At 42.8% G+C, this 26,116-nt stretch overlaps 1 protein-coding gene across 1 annotated transcript in view; it reads right to left on the bottom strand.

Annotated features, from left to right (window-relative positions):
* Positions 1-26,116, bottom strand: part of LOC109924006 — a 132,827-nt gene that overhangs the window by 55,326 nt on the left and 51,385 nt on the right. The window contains exons 6-9 of the mRNA XM_048617640.1: positions 19,859-19,994; positions 6,867-6,947; positions 4,241-4,315; positions 1,353-1,451 (exon numbers count right to left, since the gene is read on the bottom strand). Coding sequence (XP_048473597.1) covers positions 1,353-1,451; positions 4,241-4,315; positions 6,867-6,947; positions 19,859-19,994 — 391 coding nt within the window. The remainder of the gene's footprint in view (positions 1-1,352; positions 1,452-4,240; positions 4,316-6,866; positions 6,948-19,858; positions 19,995-26,116) is intronic.

The raw sequence follows: 26,116 nt of genomic DNA, 5'->3' as shown, positions 1-26,116 counted from the left end.
CGGGCCTCCTGCAGTGCCACAACGATGCCACCCGAAGGTTGCAGGAACAGCATCTCATATTCCGCTTGGGAACCCTGCAGCCCGATGGTATCAATGTGGACTTCACAAGCTTCAAAATCTCCTGTCGCCCTGCCGCATCCCAAAACCAGCCCAGCTCGTACCCGCCTCCCTAACCTGTCCTCCCACCTATCCCCTCCTCCCACCTCAAGCCCCACCCCCATCTCCTACTTACTAGCCTCATCCCGCCTCCTTGACCTGTCCGTCCTCCCTGGACTGACCTATCTCCTCCCTAACTCCCCACCTTTACTGGCTCCAACCCCGCCTCCTTGATCTGTCTGTCTCCTCTCCACCTACCTTCTCCTCTATCCATCTTCTATCCGCCTCCCCCTCTCTCCCTATTTATTTCAGAATCCCCTTCCCCTCCCCTACTTCTGAAGAAGGGTCTAGACCTGAAACGTCAGCTTTCCTGCTCCTCTGATGCTGCTTGGCCTGCTGTGTTCATCCAGCTCTACACCTTGTTATCTCAGATTCTCCAGCATCAGCAGTTCCTACTATCTATGTAACAATATTGTACAGGACTTCTTCAGAGTAACACGGACTCTCGATCCTCTTCCATCTCACTCTATCTTGCTCTCTCTGAGTCATTTGACCATTGCATCATTGTCATCAACACATCCATGTGCCAATACTGCTATAACTCTCCCAGATCACTGGATTCCCACTTAACATGTATAAGCCTTGATTTCTTTTATTCAGCACCACTTCTTACCTCACTTATTGATCTTTGTTGCTTAACTACACCAGTGCAGAGAAGATTAAGAGATTTCATAGAGATATTCAAACTGTTGGTAGAGTAAATGAGGAAAAGCTGTCTCCATTGGCAGAAAGATCAATAATCAGAAGCCATAGATTGAAGATAATAGTACCAGAGGGGAGATGAGAGTTTTTTTTTTAACGTACAGAATTGAGTGATTATATTCTGGATTTCAGAACCTGAAAGGGGGAAGTGGATGGGTGGAAACAGATTTAATACTAATTTTCTGAAGGGAGTTGGACAGGGGAATGGAGCTAACTGGGTAGTTATCTCTAAGGGAACAGGTATGATGGGCCAAATGCCTCCTTCTGTGCTGTAACCATTCTGTGATCTGTGCTGTTTCATTCTGACAGTCTCCAGCTCTATCACCCTCTTCAATACTTAAGAGGTTTGCCAACTTTGACCTTTCATTCCATGCTCCATTCCTTTCAGCCCATCAGTGGCAGCCATGCCCTCAGTGGTTTGGACTGTGACCTCTGGAATTCCTAAACCTTTCTTCCTCTGCTCGATCTTCCCATTTAAGACATTTGACACCCACCTCTTTAACCAAGCTTTCGGGCGGTTCTTCCAGTATCTTCTTTGGCTTGGTATTGACCTTTGTGTGACTGTGCTCCTGCAGAGTGCCTTGGAACAGTTTCTACATTAAAAGAGATTTATACCTGTGAGTTGCGGTTGCTGTAAAATCATTAAAAGTCTTAAACTAGCACAGAGATCAAAGATTCATGTTCACTATTGAAAGAACAAGGAAATGAAGCTGTCAAAACTGTGAAGCACTTTACAAGTGTTCTGCTTTACCAAAGTTCTATACTCTGGCACCAGAGGGACATTTACACACAGCCTTTGCACAGCTTTAGGAATATTTAGAAACTGCTTGGACTTGGGCCTTGCAATTATATATATCTAATGCTGCTGAGAGTACCCTAACACCCAAAATACTCAGCCTGTGTATGTTCAATGGACTTGAGGCAGCAGACGGGGGCCACCATTTGGCTCAGTGCCAGTGCATTAGAGAGAACAAACATTTTGGCAAATTAAACAGTGTTTTCATTCATAAGCACAGTCTAACAACTCCACTGGACATCAAACTAGAACAGTGTTGGGCTCCTATGTGATGACACTTGTAAATGACTATTCCATCTACACTCACATAGTTGTTCAGCTTGACTTGTCAGTTGTGCTTCCAACTCTTTATCAGACCATCATAGGTTCCAGTAACACTGTGGAGTCCAGATCACATAATCTAGACTCACGCACCAGGACTGACAGAACACAGCACTATCAAAGTTACTTAAAATTAGATCCAAACGGCCCTCTACAGAGCATTTAAATAGTATGATCACATGGTAATATTCGAAGAAGTGAAAGGGAGGTGTGCCCCGCACCCAATCTCCGACAGTTAAAATAAAACAAAGAACTGTAGACACTGGACACAATCAAGAACAGAACTTGCTGATGAAACTCAGCAAATCTGGCAGCATCTGTGCAAAGAAAACAGAGGTAACCTTTCGAGGCCAGTGACTTTTTTTCAGAACTAGAAGCAGCTAGGAAAAGGTAGTATTTATGCTGATGACAACAGCTGAGGGTTGGGGTGTGCATGTGTGTGTGCGTGTGTGTGCGCATGTAGCAAGGAATGAACAGACAAGTAGAGATGGAGCCTACAGAGAGAGAAAAATAAGACAGGCAAAGGGATAGTTAATATTAAGCCAGGGAAGAAGAGAAACTACATAGGTGAGAATGGGGACTATGAGTAGTTGAAAATTGGTTGGCTATACTGAAAACAACCCATTTCATGACAGGACCTGGGGCTGTGGAAGTAGGTAAAAGGCAAGGAAGGAGGAGTTCATGATGGGAAATTGTTAAACTTGAGTCCTGAAGACTCTAAGGTACCTAAAAGGAAGATGTGCTTACATGACTTTGCTTGAGTACTGCAACAGGCCTGAGGCAGAAAATATTGGCACATGAATATGGTGGTATGTTGAAGTGGCAGTACACTGGAAGCTCAGGGTCGATTTTACAGACAGAACACAAGTGTTCCGCAAAGCGGTCACCCAGTCTGTGCTTCGTTTCCCCAATGTAGAGGAGACCACACTGCGAGTAGTGAAAACAGCAGAATAGATTGAAATGAAGTGCTGATAAATTGCTGCTTCACTTCAAACATTTACCTGGGGCCTTGGGGAGGTGGTAAATAGGCAAGTGCTGCACCTTTCGCCATTGCATGGGAGGGTGCCTTGGGTTGCGGCAAGGTGTTGGGGGTGAAGGAGGAGTGAACCATAGTGTCCCAGAGGGTCCAGTCCATGCGAAATGCTGACAAGAGAGGGGAGGGGAGAGAAACATAGTCTGGCCATGGCATCCTGCTTGAGGTGGCAGAAATGGTGGCTTATGATCCTTTGGAATGCAGAGCCGGTGGAGTGGGAAGTGAGGATAAGGGGGATCCTATCATTGTTGTGGGAGGGAAGGAAAGGAGCGAGGGCACAAGTATAGGAAATGGGTCCAACACAGCTCAGCCTAGTTTAGAAAAGAGGCAGACATATCTGAGGACCCCTGTGGATGGTGGCATCATTGAAACAGATGCAACGGAGACGGAGAAACTGGCAGAATAGAATGGAGTCTTTACAGGAAGCAGGGTGTGAGGATGTATAGACAAGATAACTGTGGGAGTCAGTGGGTTTGTAATGGATATCGGTGGCCAGCCTAGCCCAGAAATGGAACAGAGAGGTTGAGTAAGGAAAGGGAGGAGTCTGTGATGCACCAGGTAAAGGCAAGGGAAGGCTGGAAATTGAAGGCAAAATTGATCATTTTCTCCAAGGGAGACAAGGAAGGGAAGCAGCACCAATGATGTAATTGATGCATTGGCAAAACAACCGTGGGTAGGACCCGAGTAGGACTGGAACGTGGATTTATTACTTTGGCCAACATCATGCAAACATTTCAATACCTGATTTGATCACTGCTGTTGTGGAAGCTTGCTATGCACAAATTAGCTGCTGTGTTGGCCTACACTACAACAGCGGCTACACTTCAAAAATTCTTTATTGCCTGTGAAACAAGTTGGGTATCCTGAAGTTGTAAACAGATAAAATACAGATGAAAGTCTGATCTCTATCATCTAGACTTTAGTTGGGCAAGGTACAAAGTGGATTTGACAGGGGTGGAACAGTATGGAGTCAACGACTTCAGGAAGCAAAGTGAAATATTGTCAGAAGGAAAAGAATTAAAAACACTTTCGAGTAGCATTCTGTTTTTAAACAGAGCATGTTTGCAGTTTTTTAACACATTCCAAAAATAAAAATGAGTTGCATTTTACCCACTGAATTAATCTCCTACAAACTCTGTGAATCCCAAGGTTATCTGTGGGACATTTTCTTGCACAGCTTCCCACTGGTTTAAATAGCGCTTGTCTACAACACATGATCTGAGATTACTGACCTTGCCATTTTGAAGGGGTGATCGAAGGTATCTGACACTGGTCTTTGATTCTTCTCTTCCAAATCTTCCACTTGCCTGAAGGAAACAGTATTAACATTGCACAGCCATTCCCAGAATCCCAAAACCGTGGAATTCCTCACTATCCTTAATGTTCCATCTTTCCTACAATCTACAGCTTTTATAATGATATGGACATTATCCTCCATTCTATTCCTTTCAATCCTTGTGCACTGTGGCACTTGATCATGCATCTTGGTTTCCCACTAAAAGTCAGATGGATTAAATTTGTGCTTCTGTATGAGGCTTGATTGTACTTCTGTGGGTCAATGGATAATACACATTTCTGAGTCAATAGACTGTAAGTTCAAACCACACGCCTGAGGCTTGCTCTCACAATCCAGGCTGACAATGAGGTATAATGGACTGAAAATTGCAATGTGTATTTTGTCCACTTGAGACTACCAGACACACATGTACCAGCAGAGAAAGTCTGCTCAGAAGAGATACTAACAAAGAAGGGTCCAGGTTTAACAGTTCATGAACTTCTAATAATAAATATCTGAATATATAACTGCTTCTGCCCCAAGAACTTAATTTGGGGGAGTGCTGTTCTGTCAAAGATGAGATGTTAAAACAAGACATTATCTGCCCTTTCAGGTTTAAGTAAAACACCCCATGGCACTTGTTTTGAAGAAGAGTAGGACAATTCTTCCCACTGTCTGAACCAATATTTAAGCAACAACAACAAAACACAGATGATTCAGTCATTAAGCAATTGCTTTTTGTAAGGCCTTGCCAAGTGTTTCCTAACTTAAAGGAACTATTATATTTCAAAAGCACTTTGAACTATCCCAAGATTGTAAGAATATAAGAACTGTCTCATTTATCAAATTGGGGGATGATTGTCCTGAAAATGTGAAAATCGATCCTGGGACAAGACACATCATAGGCCATGCTAATGTATATATTACACTGATAAGGCAAAGGAGACCTTTGTCACATAGACCATTGTGACAAACCTGCCCTTTAATGTTGGGTTCTCAGAGCTGAACCAATTTAAAGATTCCTGCCAATTTAACATACAAATCAATTCCAACCTATTTCAACTTTACATTAGTGGCATTCTTAATACTGGATAAAACTTTGAATTACATAGAATTTACAGCACAGAAAAAGTTTATTCATCCCATATCTCACTTTCACTTAAATACTTCTACACTATTTGCCTCAACTAACTTATGTGGTAATGAGTTTCACAGTCTATTGGCTCTCAGGGCAAAACGAGTTAAAGATCTTTCTTATCTGGTCTTCTTTTAACTCATTGTTATCATCTTTTGCTTTTTCTGCTTTCATTAGCCTTTGCAAACAAAAACACTAATTGTTTATTTGCATTCCTTTTCCTCTCTCTTGTCTCAAAGACAGGGTTCATTAAATGCTCAGAGGGGCACCTGGAATCATAAACTGATATAATGCATAAAAAGGCCATTCGGCCCATTACGACTGCATCCAATCCAGCTGGTGTTTCTTACAGGTGGGAGGCTATGGTAGTCAGAAGACAATCCCACCGCATATACCGCAGGTCAGATATCACAGGCCTTCTAAGCTTGTCATCACCAGATGTTCATTCAAGTACATCCCATCTCAGCTCACTGGTTAGTAAACAGGAATGGAGATGACCAATGGCTGACTTTCACCTTCATATAAAACAGGCATTGAGGTCAAATGAGACCCTCCCCTACTGCTACTCTAGCTTAGCTCAGTAGATCAGAACTGCATGGACAATGCATATCAGCAAAAGGATCCTTGGGTTGGGTCCCTTCTCTCATGAAAACAGAAGGCTTGTAGGTGACCCAAATTGAGATCTTTGAAATGGTTTAAGGCTTGATACAGTGGATATAAAGAGAATGTTTCCTCTTGTCGAAAAGTGCTTAACTAGAGGCCATTGATATAAGAAAATCACCAAGATATCCAACAGGGAATTCTAAAACACCTCTTCACCCAAACAGTAATAAGAACGTGAAACTTGTTACCAGATGAAATGTTTGAAGTGAATAGTTTAGATTCATTGAAGGGGAATCTAGTCAAGCCTATGAGAAAGAAGAAAATTGGGACAGTTTGAAACTAGATTAAGGTAAGAAAAGAGACAGACGGACGCTTAAACATAGTATACGCAGCAGCATGCACTAGTTAGGCCAAATGGCCTATATCTGTGCCAAATATTCTATAAGCTTATAACCTTCCCTCTCCACATAACTCAGTTTCAAGATCAACTTCGGTTGGTTATAATCCCGGATACTTTATCACATGACCCTCTTACTTTCAATCACTCTGTCTCATTAAATGGTTTCCTCTTCCCATCTAAACTATCTTTATGAACAAGTTAAAGTGTTAAAAGAAAATGAATGGAATACATTATGCATTTTTCATGTGCTCCTGTGATTTTTCTGCTGGGATTGGAGGGGGTCTGGTTGCTCATAGCAGCCTCCTGAAGATTAATGTTTTCTTTCTGGAAACTCCAGGGCCACCCTGGAGAGTTTGCGATCCAAGTACCACACTGGGCAGTGCTGAGATCCCACAGCTTTATTAAGACAAGAATCTTCAATGCATTTCTCATATGAGAACAAACCTTGTTGGTTTCTGAAGCCACTCGAGAGCATTTAGTGAAAAACTTCGACTCGTCTTTTCGTGAGTAAAACTTTGCATCCATCTAAAAGCAAAAGCAAAAAAGTGTGGTTAATTAATGTCATGGCCTTTAAGAAATTATCCACCGTAACAATTCACAGGACAACAGCAGTTACTGAGCAAGAGCAAGAATACATAAACACAGTGAGAATCACTCATTTCAGACTGTAACACAAATAAAAAGATTTGACACTCTCACACCCCAAAAATTTTACAGCCAATGAACATACAAATTAGGAGCATGAGTAGGCCATTAAGCCCCTCAAGCCTGCTCGAGTCATTCAATAAGATTCAATAAGATTATGGCTGATCTGATGGCAAACTCAAATATTCCTGCTTTCCTCAAGTGTAGCATAAATATGAGCATGCACTGATTGGACTGACTGGCCTGCTCCTGCACCAGACATTCTATATAATTAAGCCTATCACCTTCCCTCTCCACATAGTTCAGTAACACTGAGAGTTGCCAATGGACACATATTTCTGCACACTTCATTACATGATCCTCTTCACTTTCAATCACTGTTTCATTAAGTGGCTTTCCTCTTCCTTTCTCCAAAACTTTCAACTATTTTGTTCCAAAGACTAACCACCTTCTGACAGAAAATATTTTGTTTCATCTGTTTTAAATGGTTTACATTTGATTTATAAACAGTGACCCCCTGGTTCTAGATACTCCCATAACAGAAAACATCCTCTCCCCATCTACCATGGCAAGACCCCTCAGGATCTTACATGTTTCAATCAGATTACTTCAATCTTCTAAACTTCAGCAGATAAAAACCAAATCAGTCCAAACTTTCCTCATCACACAATCCACTTGTTTCAGGTATTAGTCTGGTAAATTTTCTCTAAACTGCTTCCAATACATTTACATTCTTCTTTAAACCTTCCTCATGGACATCTTTAAAAGTGCCTTCACCGTTGTAATGTAGGAGATGCAGCAACCATAGAATCATAGAATCCCTACAGAGCAGAAGCAGGCTATTTGGCTCATTGAGTCTAACCAACATTCCAAACAGCATCCCACCAAAACCCACCCCTTACCTTATCGCTGTATTTCCCATGGCTAACCCATCTAACCTACACATCCCTGGACACCACGAGCAATTTAGCATGACCAATTCACCTAACATCTTGGGACTGTGGGAGGAAACCGGAGCACCCTGAGGGAACCCATGCAGACATGGAGAGAATGTGCAAAATCCACACAGACAGTCGCCCAAGATCGGAATCAAATCCGGGTCCCTAGCGCTGTGAGGCAGTAGTGCTAACCACTGAGCCACCATGCTGCCCTGCAACCAGTTTGCACACAGCCAGCTCCCACAAACAGGAGTGCAATAATTGTCAGATTATGTTTCCTAGTGCTATTGATTGAGGAATAAATGTTGGTCTGACACCAGGGCAAATACCCTGGTTTTCTTCAAACTAATGACTTGGGGTCTTTGATGACCACCTGAGTGGGCAGGTATAGCACTGATTTAATGTTCCATCTGACAAGCAGTACCTCTGACAGTTGTGCATTGGAGTCTCAGCCTAGGGTATGAATTTCCCTGTGGGTTTCTGAACCCTTGCTTCTCAGGCTCAAATGTAGGAAGTCACAAGCCTGCATCACATGGAAAAATCACTCAACGTGATTGTCGTTGGATTACCTAATTAATGGCAACAAGGTGGGCCTGTCATCTAATATGGGAACAGAGAGAAAAAGGATTTGTCTGCCCAAGTACATAAGGACTGCAGAGCAGGTTTATAAGATTGTTTTGAAATAGTCATTGTGGTCTCAATTATAAAAAGAGAGAGAGGGACATTGAGTACAAAGCAATGAAGTTATGCAGATATTTTATGAGGGTCGGCTGTTGAAAGATGGTGGGTGGGCTGTCGAAACTGGGAGTGGGAGGAAGTGGGGGGAGCACAATCAGAGGCCTGTCAGCTTAAAAACAGCAGCAACCAGGTAAGTGACGGTCAGCGTGCTTCAAAATGGAGCTTGCCAATCTTTTAAAAGGTTAAATGACAAAACACCTTTGTAGCCAGACCATCACTGTCACGGATGGGTGGGCAAGAGCCCTTTCACTGGGCACTGCTGCACCCAGCCAGGCAGAGAGGTGACATACAGCTTGCCTGGAGTGACAACCCCTTGGCTTACCACCAAGAAACTGTCTCTAAGCCACTCAGCCAGCCCAACTTCCCATGGAAACCTGCAGACAGACTTGAAAATCCCAGTTAGTCACCTTTAATTGTCCTTAACCGGTTTTTAATAATCCTACTTGGTGACCCACTGTGCACAATGCCTATACAAAAATAATTCAGCAGCCTGATAGAGTAAGGAAAATGTGATGCTATCAGCAACATTACTTTCAGTGCCCTAATCAAACCATTAGTTTATGTGCTCATGATTCAGACAGTCACGTAGTAGTAGAGAATTTGGGTATTGCTGAAGAAAAGAGACATGCTGTCAAACTTTTCATTTTGTACTCATCAGCACAGATACAAGAATGCCAAATTTCAAAGGGAGCAACAATTTCTTCTGCATGAGAAAAGGGGGCTGCTCAGCAAGTTGACTGGTTGAGGCGTTGCCCTGGAGAATGCATTAAAGTCCCTCATGTTTTTGTTTAATTGAATAAAGTCTCAATGCTTGGAAATATTCCCTACTCCTGCAGCACAAACAAGCATTCTTTTCTTAAGTAGTATAGATTGTTCCCTTTGAAATTTGGTATTCTGGCTCTAGTCCTGATGAGTGTGATTTGAAAAACTTCAATAACATTTGTCTCTTTTTCAGTCATACTGATGACCCACAAGTGATTCTACTACACCCCTGAGGCACAGCTGAATACGGTGTCACGTGAAAATAAGATGAAGTTCCAGTGAATACACAGTCAACTTGTATTTAAGTTCCCAGGATTCAATCCTTGATCAGCATTTATCTCCAGTCACAAAGGGGCACTATAATTGGCTTTTGGGTGAGAGGGACAAGAAAAATGAATTTAACCAATGATTTGATTCAATCACTAGAGGTAATATGAACTAAATTAAAGGAGATAGAGGAACAGAGAAAATGAAGGATTTGCTGGCAGAAATACTCAAAGATCACAAGGCAAGTTCGTAAGATTGTTTCAAACAAGTGTGTGGGATCTTGATTGTAAATAGAAAATGGAAGCAGATGAACATACAAACAAGGAACAAATGTAAACCATTCGGTCCTTTGAGCCTCCTCCACCATTCAATAAGATCATGGCTGATCTGATTTCGACCTCAAGATATTTGGCAAAAGAACGAAAGGGGAGGTGAGGAAACTTTTATTTAACACAGTGAATTGGCATGCACTCACTGCAGTGGAAGCATTTTAAACGGTGACTTGCAAAAGAGAATTGGACAAAGTACTTGATCAGGAAAATTGCAGGGTTTTGGGAAAGAAGCAAGAGAGCAGGACTAATTGGACAGTTGTTTCAGAAGACCTGCATTGGTCTGAATGGTCACCTCCTATTCCTGTATCCCTGTTGGTTCAGGAAAGGATCAAGCATAAAGTGGCCCCTAACACAGAATAAAGCAGCCTGTCAACTCTCAATGTCACAGTTCACATGTGATGAGTAGCCAATTGGCAAGATATCAGAAAATAGCTGGCAAACAGGAGAAAAATCCACTTCTTTCGACTAAATTACACAGAAAGCTTTCAGAAAAATACCCAATTTGAAAGAAACATAAACAACAAATACCTCATCGTATTGATGAGCTATGTATTGATTTTTCTCTTTAGTTTCCAATGTTTTTGAATAGATTTGTTTATTTAGGCCTCTGTCAACCTGAAAATAAGGGTTCAACTTCTAAATAAAAACCAAAAGAACTGCAGATGCTGTAAATCAGGAACAAAAATGGAAGTTGCTGGAAATACTCAGTGGTTCTGTCAGCACCTGTGAAAAAAAAAACAGAGTTAACGTTTTGGGTCATCACTGGACCTGAAACGTTAACTCTGATTTTTTCTTCATAGATGCTGCCAGACCTGATGAGCACGTCCAGCAACTTCTGTTTTTATGAGGGCTCGACTTCAGTAGTTTAAAAACTAAGGTCATTCCTAGATACCTACTCCAAATTTATTCCACCTCTTTTGGTTTTTCCCCTACCTTTTCAACTGCCTCAACCTTGTCCAATTCTGGTCTCAATGCTTTTATCTTCTTCCATGTCTCACAATATATTGATGCTCATACATCAATGGACGGGAGCCCTGCAGACTGGACTAATTGTGCTCAATTCAAATACAGCACACCTAAACTTCACTGAAACAGGGCAGCATTTTCATCATGTGAGGTCACTCTTTGGTTGACCTAACCTTTCCGTTTACTAATCAACGCAGAACTTGAACATTGTTAAAAAGAGATACATGTTGTTGAAACTTTTCATCTAGCACTCATCAGGACAAACACAAGAATGCCAAATTTCAAACGATCACAACAATTTATATGACTGGAGAAAAGGGAGTTGATTGGTTGGCAAGTTGACTCTACGTGACTGAGGCATTGCCATGGAGAAAGCAAAGGGTACTATAGCTCTCGGGTAATTCAAAACAAGTTGCGAGGTTTTCAACATAAAAACAGTAGCTCCTTATGAACACTGTGAAGTTTCCGATTCAGGCAATCATGTGGGCTGGTTTCTAAACCAGGTGGCATGGTGAAGGTTTGCAATGATGGCATGGTGGCTCAGTGGTTAGCATTGCTGCCTCACAGTGCCAGGGACCTGGGTTCAATTCCAGCTCAGGCGACTATCTGTGTGGAGTTTGCAATTTCTCCCCATGTCTGTGTGGGTTTGCTCTGGTTAGCTCCCACAGTCCAAAGAGGTGCAGGGTAGGTAGATTGGCCATGCTAAATTGCCCATAGTGCCCAGGGATGTTTAGGTTAGGTGGGTTAGACATGGGGAATGGGGGTGATGCTCTTCAGAGGGGTGGTGTGGACTTGTTGGGCTGAATGGCTTGTTTCCACACTGTAGGGATTCTATGAAAACTGGTACCTGGAAGAAGGGGACTGTCCTTTGGGAGATAACAGACACAGTAAATTGACTTTTATTCTTTGGAGAATGAGAAACTACCTCAATGATACAGACAAGATTTTGATGGGGCTTGATAGGACAGATGCTGAAAGCTTGTTTTCCATTGGTTGACGAATCTAAAACACAGGCACAGTCTCATGAATAGCGGCTGATCATTTAAAAATGAGATGAAGATAAATTACTTCACCCAAAGAGTTATGAACCTTTGGAATTCTCTACCCCATGAGGTCAGGGGCATGCTCCATCACTGGATATGTTTAAGGCTGGGATAGACAGACTTTTGGTCTCTCATGGAAGCAACAGATATGGGGAGTGGGCTGGATAGTGGAATTGAAGTCTAAAATCAGCCACAAATTGAATATTGAACGGTGCAATAGACTCAAGAGACCAAATGGTCTACTCCTGCTCATATTTCTCCTGCTCTTTTGTGAATAGGAGCAAGTTTTATAGAACTTGTTTTATCCTAGTACTTATTACAGATTCTAGACAAATCAATTTCTACACAATACTGGTCTTCAAGAAATCAAATATGTAGGAAAGGAGATAAAGTCTAGAAATTCAGGCTGAACCATCCTCTTACAAAGGAGCCATGGCAAGATACATGGATAAAGACATTCACAGACTTTATCTGGAAGAGGTCGGTCAAGAGATTCAGAACTTCCTACTACAACACACCTTATCTCTCATCTTTTTTGAAACCATCCTTAACACCAACCCCTTTGATTATAGCTGATAATCTCCTTCTATGTCTATTTGTCAAATTTTGTCAGATTTTGTGTGAAGCACCTTGAAATGTTTTACCTCATTAAGGATGCCATATAAATGAAAGTTACCGGTGTTATAGTGAGAGCGTACACTAAATCCAGTTTTAAAGTAGATCCCCTGCTATTCATGTGCCATCTTCCTTCACCAGACTTTACCGAATGTCCTAAGGCACATCCTGGACTCTAAGTGCATAATATAATACATTTGTAGAGCGTGTGTCGCAAACCTTCTCATACAAATTAGTTGAAGGAGCATCTTGGTCTTTACTTTTCAGCAAGTTGGAAAAAGACTGCTGAGAGATTTCTCGATTGGTCTGGAAGGGAATATTGCAAACAATGAAACTTCCTTGTCTCTCTGTCCTCCCACCTTCTCCCAATCAGTTGTTATTAAACATTTTTGACCCCAACCAATAAGGTGAGACTAAAGTCCCTGCAGACAACCGATGGCTCCTACCCCAGTAGCTTTCACTTGCCATTGCAGCAAAACTCATTTGAACTAATAGGGAGCATGATACTGCTTTTTATGAAACACTAATGAGTGATGTCTGCTTCCCAGCTAGAGTTTACATTCTCTGATCTATTGACCCTCTGAGAGAAAGCATTTCTTCTCATCATTGTTTTAAATTGGAGATGCCTTATTTTTAAACCATGTTCTCTAGTCCTCCATGTTGAACAGGGTTGAGACACAGGATCACTGAGTATTTTTAAGGTGGAATTTGACATTCATTGGCATTCAGTTTGGGTTCCACCAGGACCATTCAGCTCCTGGTCTCATTACAAGGCAAAAGTCAGGATTGTGACGGAATACTCTACACTTGCCTGGATGAGAACAGCCCTAAGACCATAGTACGATGGGACTTAATCAGATGGACCAATGGACCATGAAGTTTCAGATTGAATGTGAGGTGCTGCATTTTGGAAAGGCAAACCAGGGTATGTCTTATACACTTAATGGTAAGGTCCTGGGAGTGTGGCTGAACAAAGAGGCCTTGGAGTGCAGGCTCATAATTCCTTGAAAGTGCAGTTGCAGGTAGAGAGAATAGTGAGGAGGGTGTTTGGTATGATTTCCTTTATTGGTCAGTACATTGAGTCCAGGAGTTGGGAGGTCATGTTGCAGCCGTACAGGACACTGGTTAGGCTATTTTTGGAATACTGTATTCAATTCTGCTCTCCCTTATATAGGAAAAATGCTGTAAAACTTGAAAGGGTTCAGAAAAGATTTACAGGGATGTTACCAGGACTGGAGGGCTTGAGCTATAGGGAGAGGCTGAATAGGCTGGGGCTATTTTCCTCGGAATGTCGGAGGCTGAAGGATGACCTTATAAACATTTATAAGATCGTGAGGGGCATGGAAAGGGTGAATAGCCAAGGACTTTTCCCTAGGTTAGGGGAGTCCAGAAATAGAGGGCATAGGTTTAAGGTGAAAGGGGAAAGATTTAAAAGGGACCTAAGGGGCAACTTTTTCACACAGAGGGTAGTGCATGTATGGAATGAGCTGCCAGAAGAAGTGGTGGAGTCTGGTAGAATTACAACAGTTAAAAGGCATCTGGATGGGTATATGAATAGGAAGGGTTTAGAGGCATATGGGCCAAATGCTGGCAAATAGGACTAGATTAATTTAGGATACCTGGTCAGCATGGGCGAGTTAGACCAAAGGGTCTGTTTCCGTGCTGTATATCTCTATGACTGTATGACTACGCTCAAGAAACTCCACATTGTCCAGTGGGTGGTGGGGATCTAGAACTCATAGTCTCAAAGGGCAACTGAGCAGAAATTATGCCAAAATACATAGATATGCAATCGCAGTCCTGTGACCTATATGACTACAGATCCAGAACTGAAAATGGGATGATGCTGGATGGTTCTTTGTCAGCTGGTACAGTCTCAATGGGCTGAATGGCCTCTTTCTGTGCTATAAATTCCATGATGCTATGATCACTCATGCAACAGACTTCATTTTACAAAACAAGCTTCTAATTTTTATTCCAAACCATAATTTTTATCACCCAAAACCCATCTTGAATTTCCTTTAAGTCTTATGCTGGCATGGTGACTGTTAATAATCATCTTCTGGCATCTTTATCATCCTTTCATAAGTTTTGAAGGCACGTCCTTGGAGGAGGAGGAACTTCCTTGGGGCAGCCCCCACTCTGCCATCTCAGCATACCGACAACTGAACAATGGAACACTACAGACAACTACCTGACCATCTGACCAAAGAACATAATCGTCAATTGAATAGGAGACAATAAGGACAGCAGATGCTGGAAGCTAGAGTTTATAGGTGTGAGGTTGGAAAAGCACAGCAGGTCAGACAGCATCCAAGGAGCAGACAAGTCAACGTTTTGGCCCATCAACTGAACAGACTGATCAAGACCTTTGATCCAGACCTTCAGAGTATCCTATGCACTCTCATCCCACGTACTTCTCGCATAGGAGACTTCTACTCAATGGCCCCAGTGCGTGAGATAAGGCACTGGCCTCCTAAGCCAGGGATTGTGGGTTAGAGTCCCATCTGGGGTGTCTGATTCAGGGTGGCACCGTGGCACAGTGGTTAGCACTGCTGCCTCACAGCGCTAGGGATCTGGGTTCAATCCCACCCAGGGGCGACTGTCTGTGTGGAGTTTGCACGTTCTCCCCGTGTCTGTGTGGGTTTCCTCCGGGTGCTCCAGTTTCCTCCCGCGGTCCAAAGATACGCACGCTAAGTGGATTGGCCATGCTAAATTGCCCGTAGTGTTCAGGGATGTGTAGATTAGGTGGGTTTACTGGGGGATGGGTCTGGGTGGAATGCTCTGAGGGTCGGTGTGGACTTGTTGGGCCGAAGGGCCTGTTTCCATACTGTAGGGATTCTATGATGCTTCCTTCCGAAGATATACGAAGCCAACACACCTGGACATCCCATCATATCAGGCAATAGAACCTTGTATGAGAATCTCTCTGACTATGTCACGGAGATCTTGAAACCCATTGTACAAGGAATCCTGAGCTTCTGTTGCGACACTACAGATTTCTTACAGAAACTCAGCACCCACAGACCAGTCAAACCAGGAACATTCCTCGTCACAATGGACGTTTTAGCGCTCAACACCAGCACCCCCCACGAAGACGACATCACTGCAACAGCCTCAGTACTTAATACCACCAACTGCCAACTTCCAGACGCCATCCTACAACTCATCTGCTTCTTCCTCGAGCACAACATCTTCACCTTTGACAACCAGTTCTTCATCCAAACACATGGAACAGTCATGGGGACCAAATGTGCACCCCAATATACCAACATTTTCATGTACAAGTTCAAGTGAGACTTTGTTGTTGTGCAGCACCTCCGATCAATGCTATACACCAGATACATCAACAACATATTCTTCCTTTGGACTCATGGCGAGGAGTCCCTGAAACAACTACATAGTGATATCAACAGGTTTTATCTCACCATCAGACTTACCATAGATTACTCTTTAGAATCAGTCTCATTCTTGGACACATGCATCTCCATCAAGAATGGACACCTCAGTGCCTCACTCTATCACAAGCCCACGGATAGCCTCACGAGGTAGACTTCTCTAACTTCCACTCTGAACATGTTAAAGAAGACATCCCCTACGGACAAGCCCTGAGCATACACAGGATGTGTTGAGATGAGGAGGAATGCGACGGATGCCTAAAGATTTTGAAGGACTCATAAGAATGGGATACGATGCTCAACCCATCGATTGCCAGTTCCAACGGGCCACAGCAAGAAACCGCAACAATCTCCTTCAGAAGACAGACATAGGATATGACTGATAGAGTACCCTTTGTCGTACAGTACTTCCCCAAAGTGGACAGACCACACCATGTTCTTTGTAATCTTCAACATGTCATTGATGATGATGAGCACCTCGCCAAGATCATCCCTACGCCTCCATTTCTCGCCTTCAAACAACCACCAAACCTTAAACAGACAATCGTTCGAAGCAAACCACCCAGCTTTCAGGACAACATCGACCACAACACCACACAATCCTGTCATGGCAACCTCTGCAAGAAATCGACATGGATACTACCATCACACGTGGGAACACCACCCACCACGTACACGGCAGATACTCATGTGACTCAGCCAACGTAGTCTTTCTCATATGCTGCAGGCAAGGCTGCCCTGAGGCATGGTATATTGGTGAGACCATGCAGACACTCCGACAACAGATGAATGGACACTGCACAACAATCGCCAGACAGGAATGTTCCCTTACACTTGAGTGGTCAAGGGCATTCAGCATCCGATCTTTGGGTAAGCATCTCCTCCAAGGCGGTCTCCGAGATACACAATAACGCAGAATTGCCGAGCAGAGACTGACAGCCAAGTTCCCGACCCATGAAGACGGCCTCAACGTGATCTTGAGTTCATGTCGCGTGACATGTGACCCCCACCACACTGTTCTGTATCTGTAAAATCTTCCTTAATGTCCTATTTTGACAGCATCACCTTGATAAATTGTTATGATCTCTCTATCTTAATTAGTTTGTACAGTTTTAGATTACATATGACTTTGGTTAGACCCTCAGTGTGCGACTCTTATACCAATGATGTTATTCCACCATTTGGTTTGTCTCCGGCAACACCTTACTTTTAATTTTTTGTAATTATCTCTATGCCTCATTTAATCGGATTATAGGTCATCCCTTCGCTTGTTATTCAGCTGTTGATACTTTACTCACAATGTCTAACACTTTGGACCACCTGCAGAGACTTAGTATTCAGCACTCCACTCACACCACTTGCATGGTCTTTTGATCTCTCTGCCATTGATTTTTGTTTGCCCCTATATTCTGTGTTCTGTGTGCTTGTCTCTCACTTCACCTGACGAAGGAGCAGCACTCCAAAAGCTTGTGATTTCAAATAAACCTGTTGGACCATAACCTGGTGTTGTGTGATTTCTGACTTTGCCCACCCCAGTCCAACACTGGCACCTCCACATCTCAGCTTCACTAGAAATCTAAAAATTTGATCCAACATTCTTCAGAGATTGACAGCAGCATCTTGCAATGGTCTCACGGCTAAGTGTCCAAAGCGGATGGAGGAGGGAATAAGCTGGAGAGGAAAAAAGGGGAGGAAGGCACCTGAGCTGAAAGGGATTCAGCATGGACTGCAGCAAGACTAAAGAAGCAGGGGTTGTCCACAGTCTGTGTCAGGACAGAGTAACTGACTCAACAATCCCAGTCGCGATCGCCCTTTATAATTATCCCAAGCTCACTGAGGTGAACTGTTCTCTTATTCAATCAAGGAATTTGAATGTCACTGACAAAGCTGGCATTTGTTGCCAATTCCTAAATGACCTTCACAGACAAGATGTTGGCGAGCTACATTCTTGAACCAATATAGTTTCTGGAGCATAGGGACAGCCATGGTGCTGTCAGGCAGAGAGTTCCAGGATTTTGATCCAACAAGAGAGCAGGAACGGGGATGTATTTCAAAGGTCAAGACTATTTGTGATTTGGACAGGAACTCGCGGGTGGTGGTGTTTCCATGCATCTGCTGCCCTTGTCCCTGCAGATGGTAGAGGTCGCAAGTTTGGAAGTTAAACTGTAGTATCCCAAGTCTCCTCCAACAGTACCTTGCAGATAGTACACATAATGCTGCCACTTTGCATTGGTGATGGATGGAGTGAATATTTAAGGTGATGGATGAGTTCCCAATCAAGTGGGCTGTTCTGACCTGAAGGGTGTCAAAAGTTTTGCGCTGCATGCATCCAGGCCAGTGAAGTGTATTCCATCACACCTCTGACTTGTGCCTTGTGGATGGCAAACAGGCTTTGGGAGTTAGAGGTGAGTTACGTCTCACAAATCTGACCTGCTCTTGTAACATTTATATGTGTAATCCAGTTGATCATAGTGTGGGATACAATGATGGTTAACATTATGGTTATGGGAAGATGGTTAGATGCTCTTTTCTTGGTGAGACAGTGCAAAATTACTTTCCACCTATATGTCTGAGACTGTCTGCCGTCTAGGTCTTGCTGCATACGTACACAGACTGTTTCAGTTTCTTACAGTATTTGCCAAGCATCAGCAAATATCCTGACTCCTAACCTTACGATAAGGGAAAGGTCACCGAAGATGGTTAAGATGGTTGGGCCCAGGACACTCCTCCGAGGAATTCCTGAAAACAAATTTGGCCTGATGTCATGGGCAGTCATTCTCACCTCACTTCCAGAGATCACTTCTTTTCTCCATTACAAGGCTGTAAAATGAGGACTGCATCATTGTGGCCCCAGCAGAACTCAAACTGAACAGTAATGAGCAGGTTATTGCTGTGCAAGCGCTGTTTGATAGCACGGTCGACAACAATATCAGTTACAGTGCTGATGGTCGACAGTACACTGACACAGATGGAAATTTAGTGGATTGGATTTGTCCTGTTTTTGTGTGTAGGACATTCTTTGCAATTTTCCACATTGTTGGGCAAATGCCAGTGATGTAGCTGCATTGGAATAGCTTGGCTACATGCACAGCAAGTTCTGCAGCACAAGTCTTCAATATTATTGCTGGAATGTTGTCCAGGACAACAGCCTTTGTGGTATCCGATGCATTCAACCGTTCCTTGATGTCCCATGGAATGAATCAAATAGACTGGCATCCATGATGCTTGGGACCTCAGAAGGAAGCCAAATTGGATTATCCACTTCTGGCTAAAGATGGCTGCAAATGCTTCAGCCTACTTTTTTACACTGATGTGCTGGGCTCGCCCATCGTTGTGAATGGGGATGTATGTGGAGCCCTGACCACCATCATTCATGACTGGATGTGGCAGGACTGCATTCATCACATCTGATCCATTGGTTGTGGAATCACATAGCACTCTCCATCGCACAGTGCTTCCACTGTTTGGAATGCAAGTAGTCCTGTGTTCTAGCTTTACCAGGTTGGCCTTTCATTTTTAGATATGCCAGGAGCTGCTCCAGGCACATCCTCCCATATATCATGGTATCAGATTGTACACCCAGCTGAGATCAGCCAACTTGACACAAACTGGGAACAACATTTTGATTTTAATTATTTGAATCCCCCACCACATTGATTTACGGAGCACATCAAAAAAAAAAGTAACAGGCATTACACTTTGAAAGCTGCAAACTTATCAATTGTAACTCACCTCCTGCTGTTGAAACTTTCTGGGATAGGTGTTACTTTTTCTTGATTCCTCAGTAAACCGATGGGATGTAGCTAACTCTCTTCCCATTTTTCCCACATTGGCAGAGTTGAATTCTCGGTACGTGTCAGTGACTGGCCTGTTGGAAAATACTCATTATGACCTTAGTCACTGATATTGGTATTATAATAGAATTAGCTCCCAATTTTGGTTTTTGCATCATTTACATTGGAACCACAGGAAGTGACACAAAAGGGCAAGGGCACATCTGCTCCATCATGTCAGTGCTGGATCTTTGACAGAGCTACTGATCAATGGTACTGCACATGAACATTGCTGAAAACAGAGATGTCTTTGAAGCTATTTGTTTAGCACTCACTGGGATAAATGCAAGAACGCCAAATTTCAAACAATCACAACAATGTATTCTACTGGAGAAGAGGGCACTAACTGGTTGGAAAGATGATTCTGAATGACTGTGGCGTTGTCAATGCAGCAAACAATGGGTACTTATAGGCTCCCCAAACACCCAAGTAATTCAAAAAAGTAAAGTGCAAGGCTTAAACATATTCCTTCTGTTTACGCGGAATGAGTCACTGTGTATGAATGTCCATTGCTAATGGCAAGACTAAATGTGCCATGTTTCAAATTCAACTGTTTATCTAAAATTGACTGTTAAAGTAGTTATTAGTGCACTCAGGACTATTCTGCAAATGCTGCCTGATTCCAGAAACACGTTTATCAGGAGACACTTAACTTTAGATTTTGTAAGCGTGGGCTAGTATCAAAAGCTGAAGGAACGTGGTGTTTTATTCAGTCAACTAGTCATTGAGATCTACAGCCTACCAAAGTGACATCCAACTCTGAAATCTGTGTGGTATGCAGAATGTCTTTGTGGACTGACAGCAGTGTCTTGTGGAAAATAATATTCGCATCGCCACTGTGTTGCATGAACTGGCTTGCTTTATCTTTCGTTCAATTTTTTTTCAAATACTTTGCCTTTCCAGAGTAATTTGAAGTAGACTAGACACTTTTCAGTTCTGGCCCAGTGTGTGTTTTTGTGGTACACAGAGAACAAATGATCTGATCAGGAGTGCATCATCCCAGAGGATCGCTTTGATATGGACTATTTCTGCATCAAACCCATAAGATAATAAAATGGCAAGGGATCTTTTTACAGTATTGCTGTTAATGCCACATTTAGGGTAAAGAGAAAATGAATTTAAATGTGTTTATTAACCAGTGAAGGTTTGTAATAGACAGCGCTGAAGAAACCATTAGAAGATAGCTCACCTAGCACATCAAGGAAAGGCAGTGTCTTACACCGCTCTGTATCAAAAGTGAATCTGAGTGTGAGATAGAACAGTCCAACACCAGATTTGCTCCAGGCCTCAACATGAATGCAAAGATGAATGCTGCCATGGTAACTCAGAGATCAAAAGGAGACCTTGTGATGTAGTTGGTAGCATCCCTGCCTCTGAACCAGAAACTCCAGGCTCATGTCTCACCAAGTATGTGATGATAAAGGAAGGAAAGTGTGTTCTATGAAACATTTAAAAGGAAATTAAATTGTTTTCTGAAAAGGAAAGCTGGAGAGGGTTCAGAAGAGATTTACCAAAATGTTGTTGGGTTTGGAAGGTCTGAGTTACAAGAAAGGCTGGGAGTTTTTTCACTGGAGCGTACGAGGTTGAGAGGCAACCTTATAGAAGTTTTTAAATAATGAGGGACATAGAGTTAATGGTAGTTGTCTTTTCCCTTGGATGGGGGACTTCAAGACCAGGGGCACATTTTTAAGGTGAGAGGAGAGAGATTTAAAAATTCTTTTACACAGAGGGTCATTCGTATATGGAATGAACTTCCTGAGGAAGTAGTGGATGCAGGTACAATTATGTTTAATAGACATTTGGATAAGTACATGACTAGGAAAGGTTTCGAGGGATATGGGCCAGGAGCAGGCAGATGGGACTAGTTTAATTTAGGGTTAGGATCGGCATGGACTGGTTGGACTGAAGGGTCCGTTTCTGTGCTGTATGACTATGAGTCTATTTGGAGTGCTAATGCAGACATGATCATCAAACAGCCTCCTTCTGTCCCATAACAATTCTGTAACAACAGGGCTGAATCATTCGATTTTCAACCTTAAAAACAACAAGACCAATGGAAGAAGGTAAAAGTGGAGAGAGGTTCTGTATCATCCATATGGTAGAAAGAACCATCAGTATTCATAGACTACAACATGCATGTAAATATGTATGTTACCACAGCAATTACTACTCTCTGAGGAACTGCAACATATCTACTATTGTTCATCCTATTCCCTTTTGCAACTTCCTACTGAATCTGCTTCCACTGTCCTTTCAGACAGTAACATTCCAGATCACAACAACTCATGACCTTAAAAATGTTCTCATCTTGCTTCTGGTTCTTTTGCCAATTACTTTCAACATGTAAACTTGCATTACTGACTCTCTTGCCAGCGTGAACAATTTTTTCACACTTGTTCTGTCAAAATCCTTCATGTTTCAAACCCCGACATTCAATTTCTCCTTAATCCTCTCTGCTCTAACCTGCTCAGCTTCTCCAATCATTGCAATCTACATCACATAAGTAAGCCATTTGGCCCATCAAATGCATATCAGCCAAAAAAGAGCTATCCAGTCTAATCTCATTTTTGAGCTATTAGTTTGTAGCCATGTAGGTTGTGTCACCCAAATATTTCCTAAATGTGATGAGCATTTCTGGTATTTCCACCCTTTTAGACATCATGTGCCAGACTCCCACCACCTCTGGATTAAAAACCTTTCTCCCAATTCCTTCTAACCAAAAGTTTTAACTCTATGACTCCTGGCTGTAATGGAAATAGCTCTTGCTACATACTCCATCTGGGCCTCTCACAATATTAGACACTTCAATTAAAGTACCCTTGGCCTCCTCTGTTCCAAAAACCATAGTGCATCTTTCAAGGCTGCAAGATGCGCTGAAATGTTTCACACCAACAAAATACTTCTGAAGTGCTGTCACTATTGGAATGTCTGAAATGCAGCAACAAATTTGTGCACAGCAATGTAATGATGACCCGAAACCCACAAACAGCAATGTGATGATGACCTGAAAAGCTGTCTTGGTGATGTTGATTGTAGGATAATTACTGACTGGAATATCTGATGTATCTGTCCTGCTACGCTTCAGAACAATGCTCTGGGATCTTTGACACCTAGCCGAGAGGGCTGACAGAGTCCCCGGTTATGATGTCATTTGAAAGATAACATCTACAACAGCAAACATCATTCCCAATTATTACTCTTGATTCCCTTGACTTGGTTCATGATATTATGACTCAGACAGAGGTGGAAATGCTACACACTTTGTTAATAGCCCCATCCCAGGAATTATGGGATGGCTGTCACTGTGAACACTCACTGTCAAGGACTGTACATGAAGCATGGTCACCAAGGCAACAGCTCAGGTTGAGAGATTTATTCTGGGATGAGAAGTTGACTGTTGAAGATTCAGCAGTTTAGGGTCAGTGATAGTGTCCCTACTCGGCAAGAAGGCCCAACTGCCCTTGAGGCATGCCATAACATGTCTGAACAGATTGATTAAAAACACTGTTGAAGATTCAACAGAATGGCCTTTGAACAGGGTTCCTCAGCAGGTTTTACACATGGAAGACTCTGAAAAGCTTCTGTAATGGTGCCACCAATTACACAGAGAGATGGTTATTGAAACAATAAAATAACCACCAGACTTTTACACTGTGAGGGGAAATGTCAATTCTGTGTGCTCCATCATTCTGAACAGACACAGTGTTCATCAGATGTGTTGTCTCTGAAGCTTCCCAGTAATACAAAGATACGAGAAGTCCACAAAGGAAACGTAAATTGTCACTTTTTGACAAGTTATTGGTCATATATTTAACTCAAGCTAATCACTAGGTTTTGCATTACATAGTATGCATAGTAGGAAAACTGATTATTGGACCAAACTGTGGTTTGTGTCAGTGTTTACCGTCTACAAGAGCACCCTCTATCCTACTTCAATGAATTTGATTTTGATTTGATACATTGTAGTCACATGTACCTAAGTACAATGAAAAGCTTTGCTTGCAAGTAGTATAGATAGATCATAGCAAACAAGGACAAACAGATCATAGGGTGCTTAGGCAGTGCGAGGCATACGGGGTTACGGCTGTACAGGAGGTGCGCAAAGCAAGATCAACATTGTTTGAAATTAAAGAGTCCATTCGGCAGTCTAATAACAGCAGGGAAAAAGATGTTCTTGAACCTGTTGGTGCACGTGTTCAAGCTTCTGTGTCTTCTGCCTGACAGAAGAGATTGAAAGACAGCATTACCAAGGTGGGAGGGGGTCTTTGATGATGTTGGCAGCCTTTCCTCAGCAACGAGCCATGTAAATGGAGTCCACAGATGGGAGGTTGGCTTCTGTGTGGTCTCTGGTTCATTTGCCAATGGCCTTAAATCACTGTCCTCTAGTTCTCAATCATTCTACCAATGGGAACAGTTTATCTCTATTTACTCTAACCAGACCCTGTCATGGTTTTGAAACAACTCCATCAAATCTCCTCTCAGTTTTCTCTTTTCTAAAGAATGTGCAGAGAGTAGTAAGTGATGTAATTTATATGAATTTCAGCAAGGCCTTTGACAACGTCTCACATGAGAGACTGATAAGGAAGGTAAAAGCACATGGGATCCAGGGTAATATGGCAAGTTAGATCCAAAATTGCTTACTGGCAGGAGAGAGAGGTTAGTGGTAGAAGGCTGTTTGTGTGACTGGAGGCTGGTGTCCAGTGATGTACCACAGGGATCAGTGCTGGGTCGCTTATTGTTCATGGCATAAATAAACAATGAAAATATGGGAGGTCTGATAAGAAGTTTGCAAATGATGTGAAAATTGGTCAGGTGGTGGACAGGGAGAAAGAAAGTCTTAGTTTATGACGATATAAACTGATTAGTCAGATACGCAGATAGTCAGTGGCAGACGGAGTTCTTTTTATTCACATATGAGATGTGGGCATTGCTGGCTGGCCAGCATTTATTGCCCATCTCTAGTTGCCATTGAGAAAGTGGTGGTGTGCTTCCTTCTTGAACCACTGCAGTCCATTGACCCAAAATGTCCATGGGGAACTTGCAGATGGTGGTGTTCCCACGTATCTGCTGTCCTTGTCCTTCTAGATGTAAGTGGTTATGGGTTTGGAACATGCTGTCTGAGGATCTTTGATGAATTTCTGCAGTGCATCTTATAGATAGTATATACTGCTGCTACTGAGCATCGGTGGTGGGCGAAATGGATGCTTGTAGACATAGTGCTAATCAAGGAGGCAGCTTTGTTCTGGATACTATCAAGTTTCTTGAGTGTTGTTGGAGCTGCACCCATCCAGGCAAGTGGGGAGTATTCCAACACAATTCTGACTTGAACTCTGGAGATCATGAACAGACTTCAGGGATTCAGGAGGCGAGCTGCTCGCTGCAGTATTCCTAGTCTCTGACCTGCTCTTGTAGCCACTGTGTTTATGTGGCAAGTCCAGTAAGTTCTGGTCAATGGTAATCCCCAGGATGTTGACAGTGGGGAATTCAGTGATGGTAACACCATTGAAATGTGAAGGGGCAGTGGTTATATTGTCTCTTACTTGAGATGGTCACTGCCTGATTTTAATGAGATGTGAATGTTACTTGACACTTATCAACCCAAGCCTAGATATTGTCCATACCTCTGTGCATTTGAACATGGACTGTTTCAGTATCCGAAGAGTTGCAAATTGCGCTGAACATTGTGCAATCATTGGCAAACATCCCACTTCTAATCTTATGACGGAGGGAAGGTCATTGATGAAGCAGCTGAAGATGGTTGGGCCTAGGACACAACCCTGAGGAACTCCTGCAGAGATGTCCTACAGCTGAGACGACTAACCTCCATCACTCACATCCATCTGGAGCACAAGTGTTCAGTACTATTGCTGGAATGTTGTCAGGGCCCACAAAGGCTCCAGAGGTCGCCACTTCCCTAGTCAAGCTCTTCCAGTACAGTTACAACACTGACATCTACCTAATAATGTGGAAATTGTTCATTTATGTCTTGTACACAAAAAGCGGGACAAACCCCGCCAGTTACTCTCCCATAAGTCTACTTTTGATCATCAGCTAAATGATGGAAGGTGCCATCAACAATGCTATCTGGCAGCACCTGCTCAGCAATACCCTGCTCACTGATCACGTGCCTCCAACCGTTTCTTGATATCACATGAAA

Source organism: Rhincodon typus, chromosome 37, assembly GCF_021869965.1.
Source record: "Rhincodon typus isolate 14 chromosome 37, sRhiTyp1.1, whole genome shotgun sequence".
Taxonomy (NCBI): domain Eukaryota; kingdom Metazoa; phylum Chordata; class Chondrichthyes; order Orectolobiformes; family Rhincodontidae; genus Rhincodon; species Rhincodon typus.
Note: the sequence above shows the minus strand (reverse complement) of the source record. Positions and strands in the feature narration are given on the sequence as shown.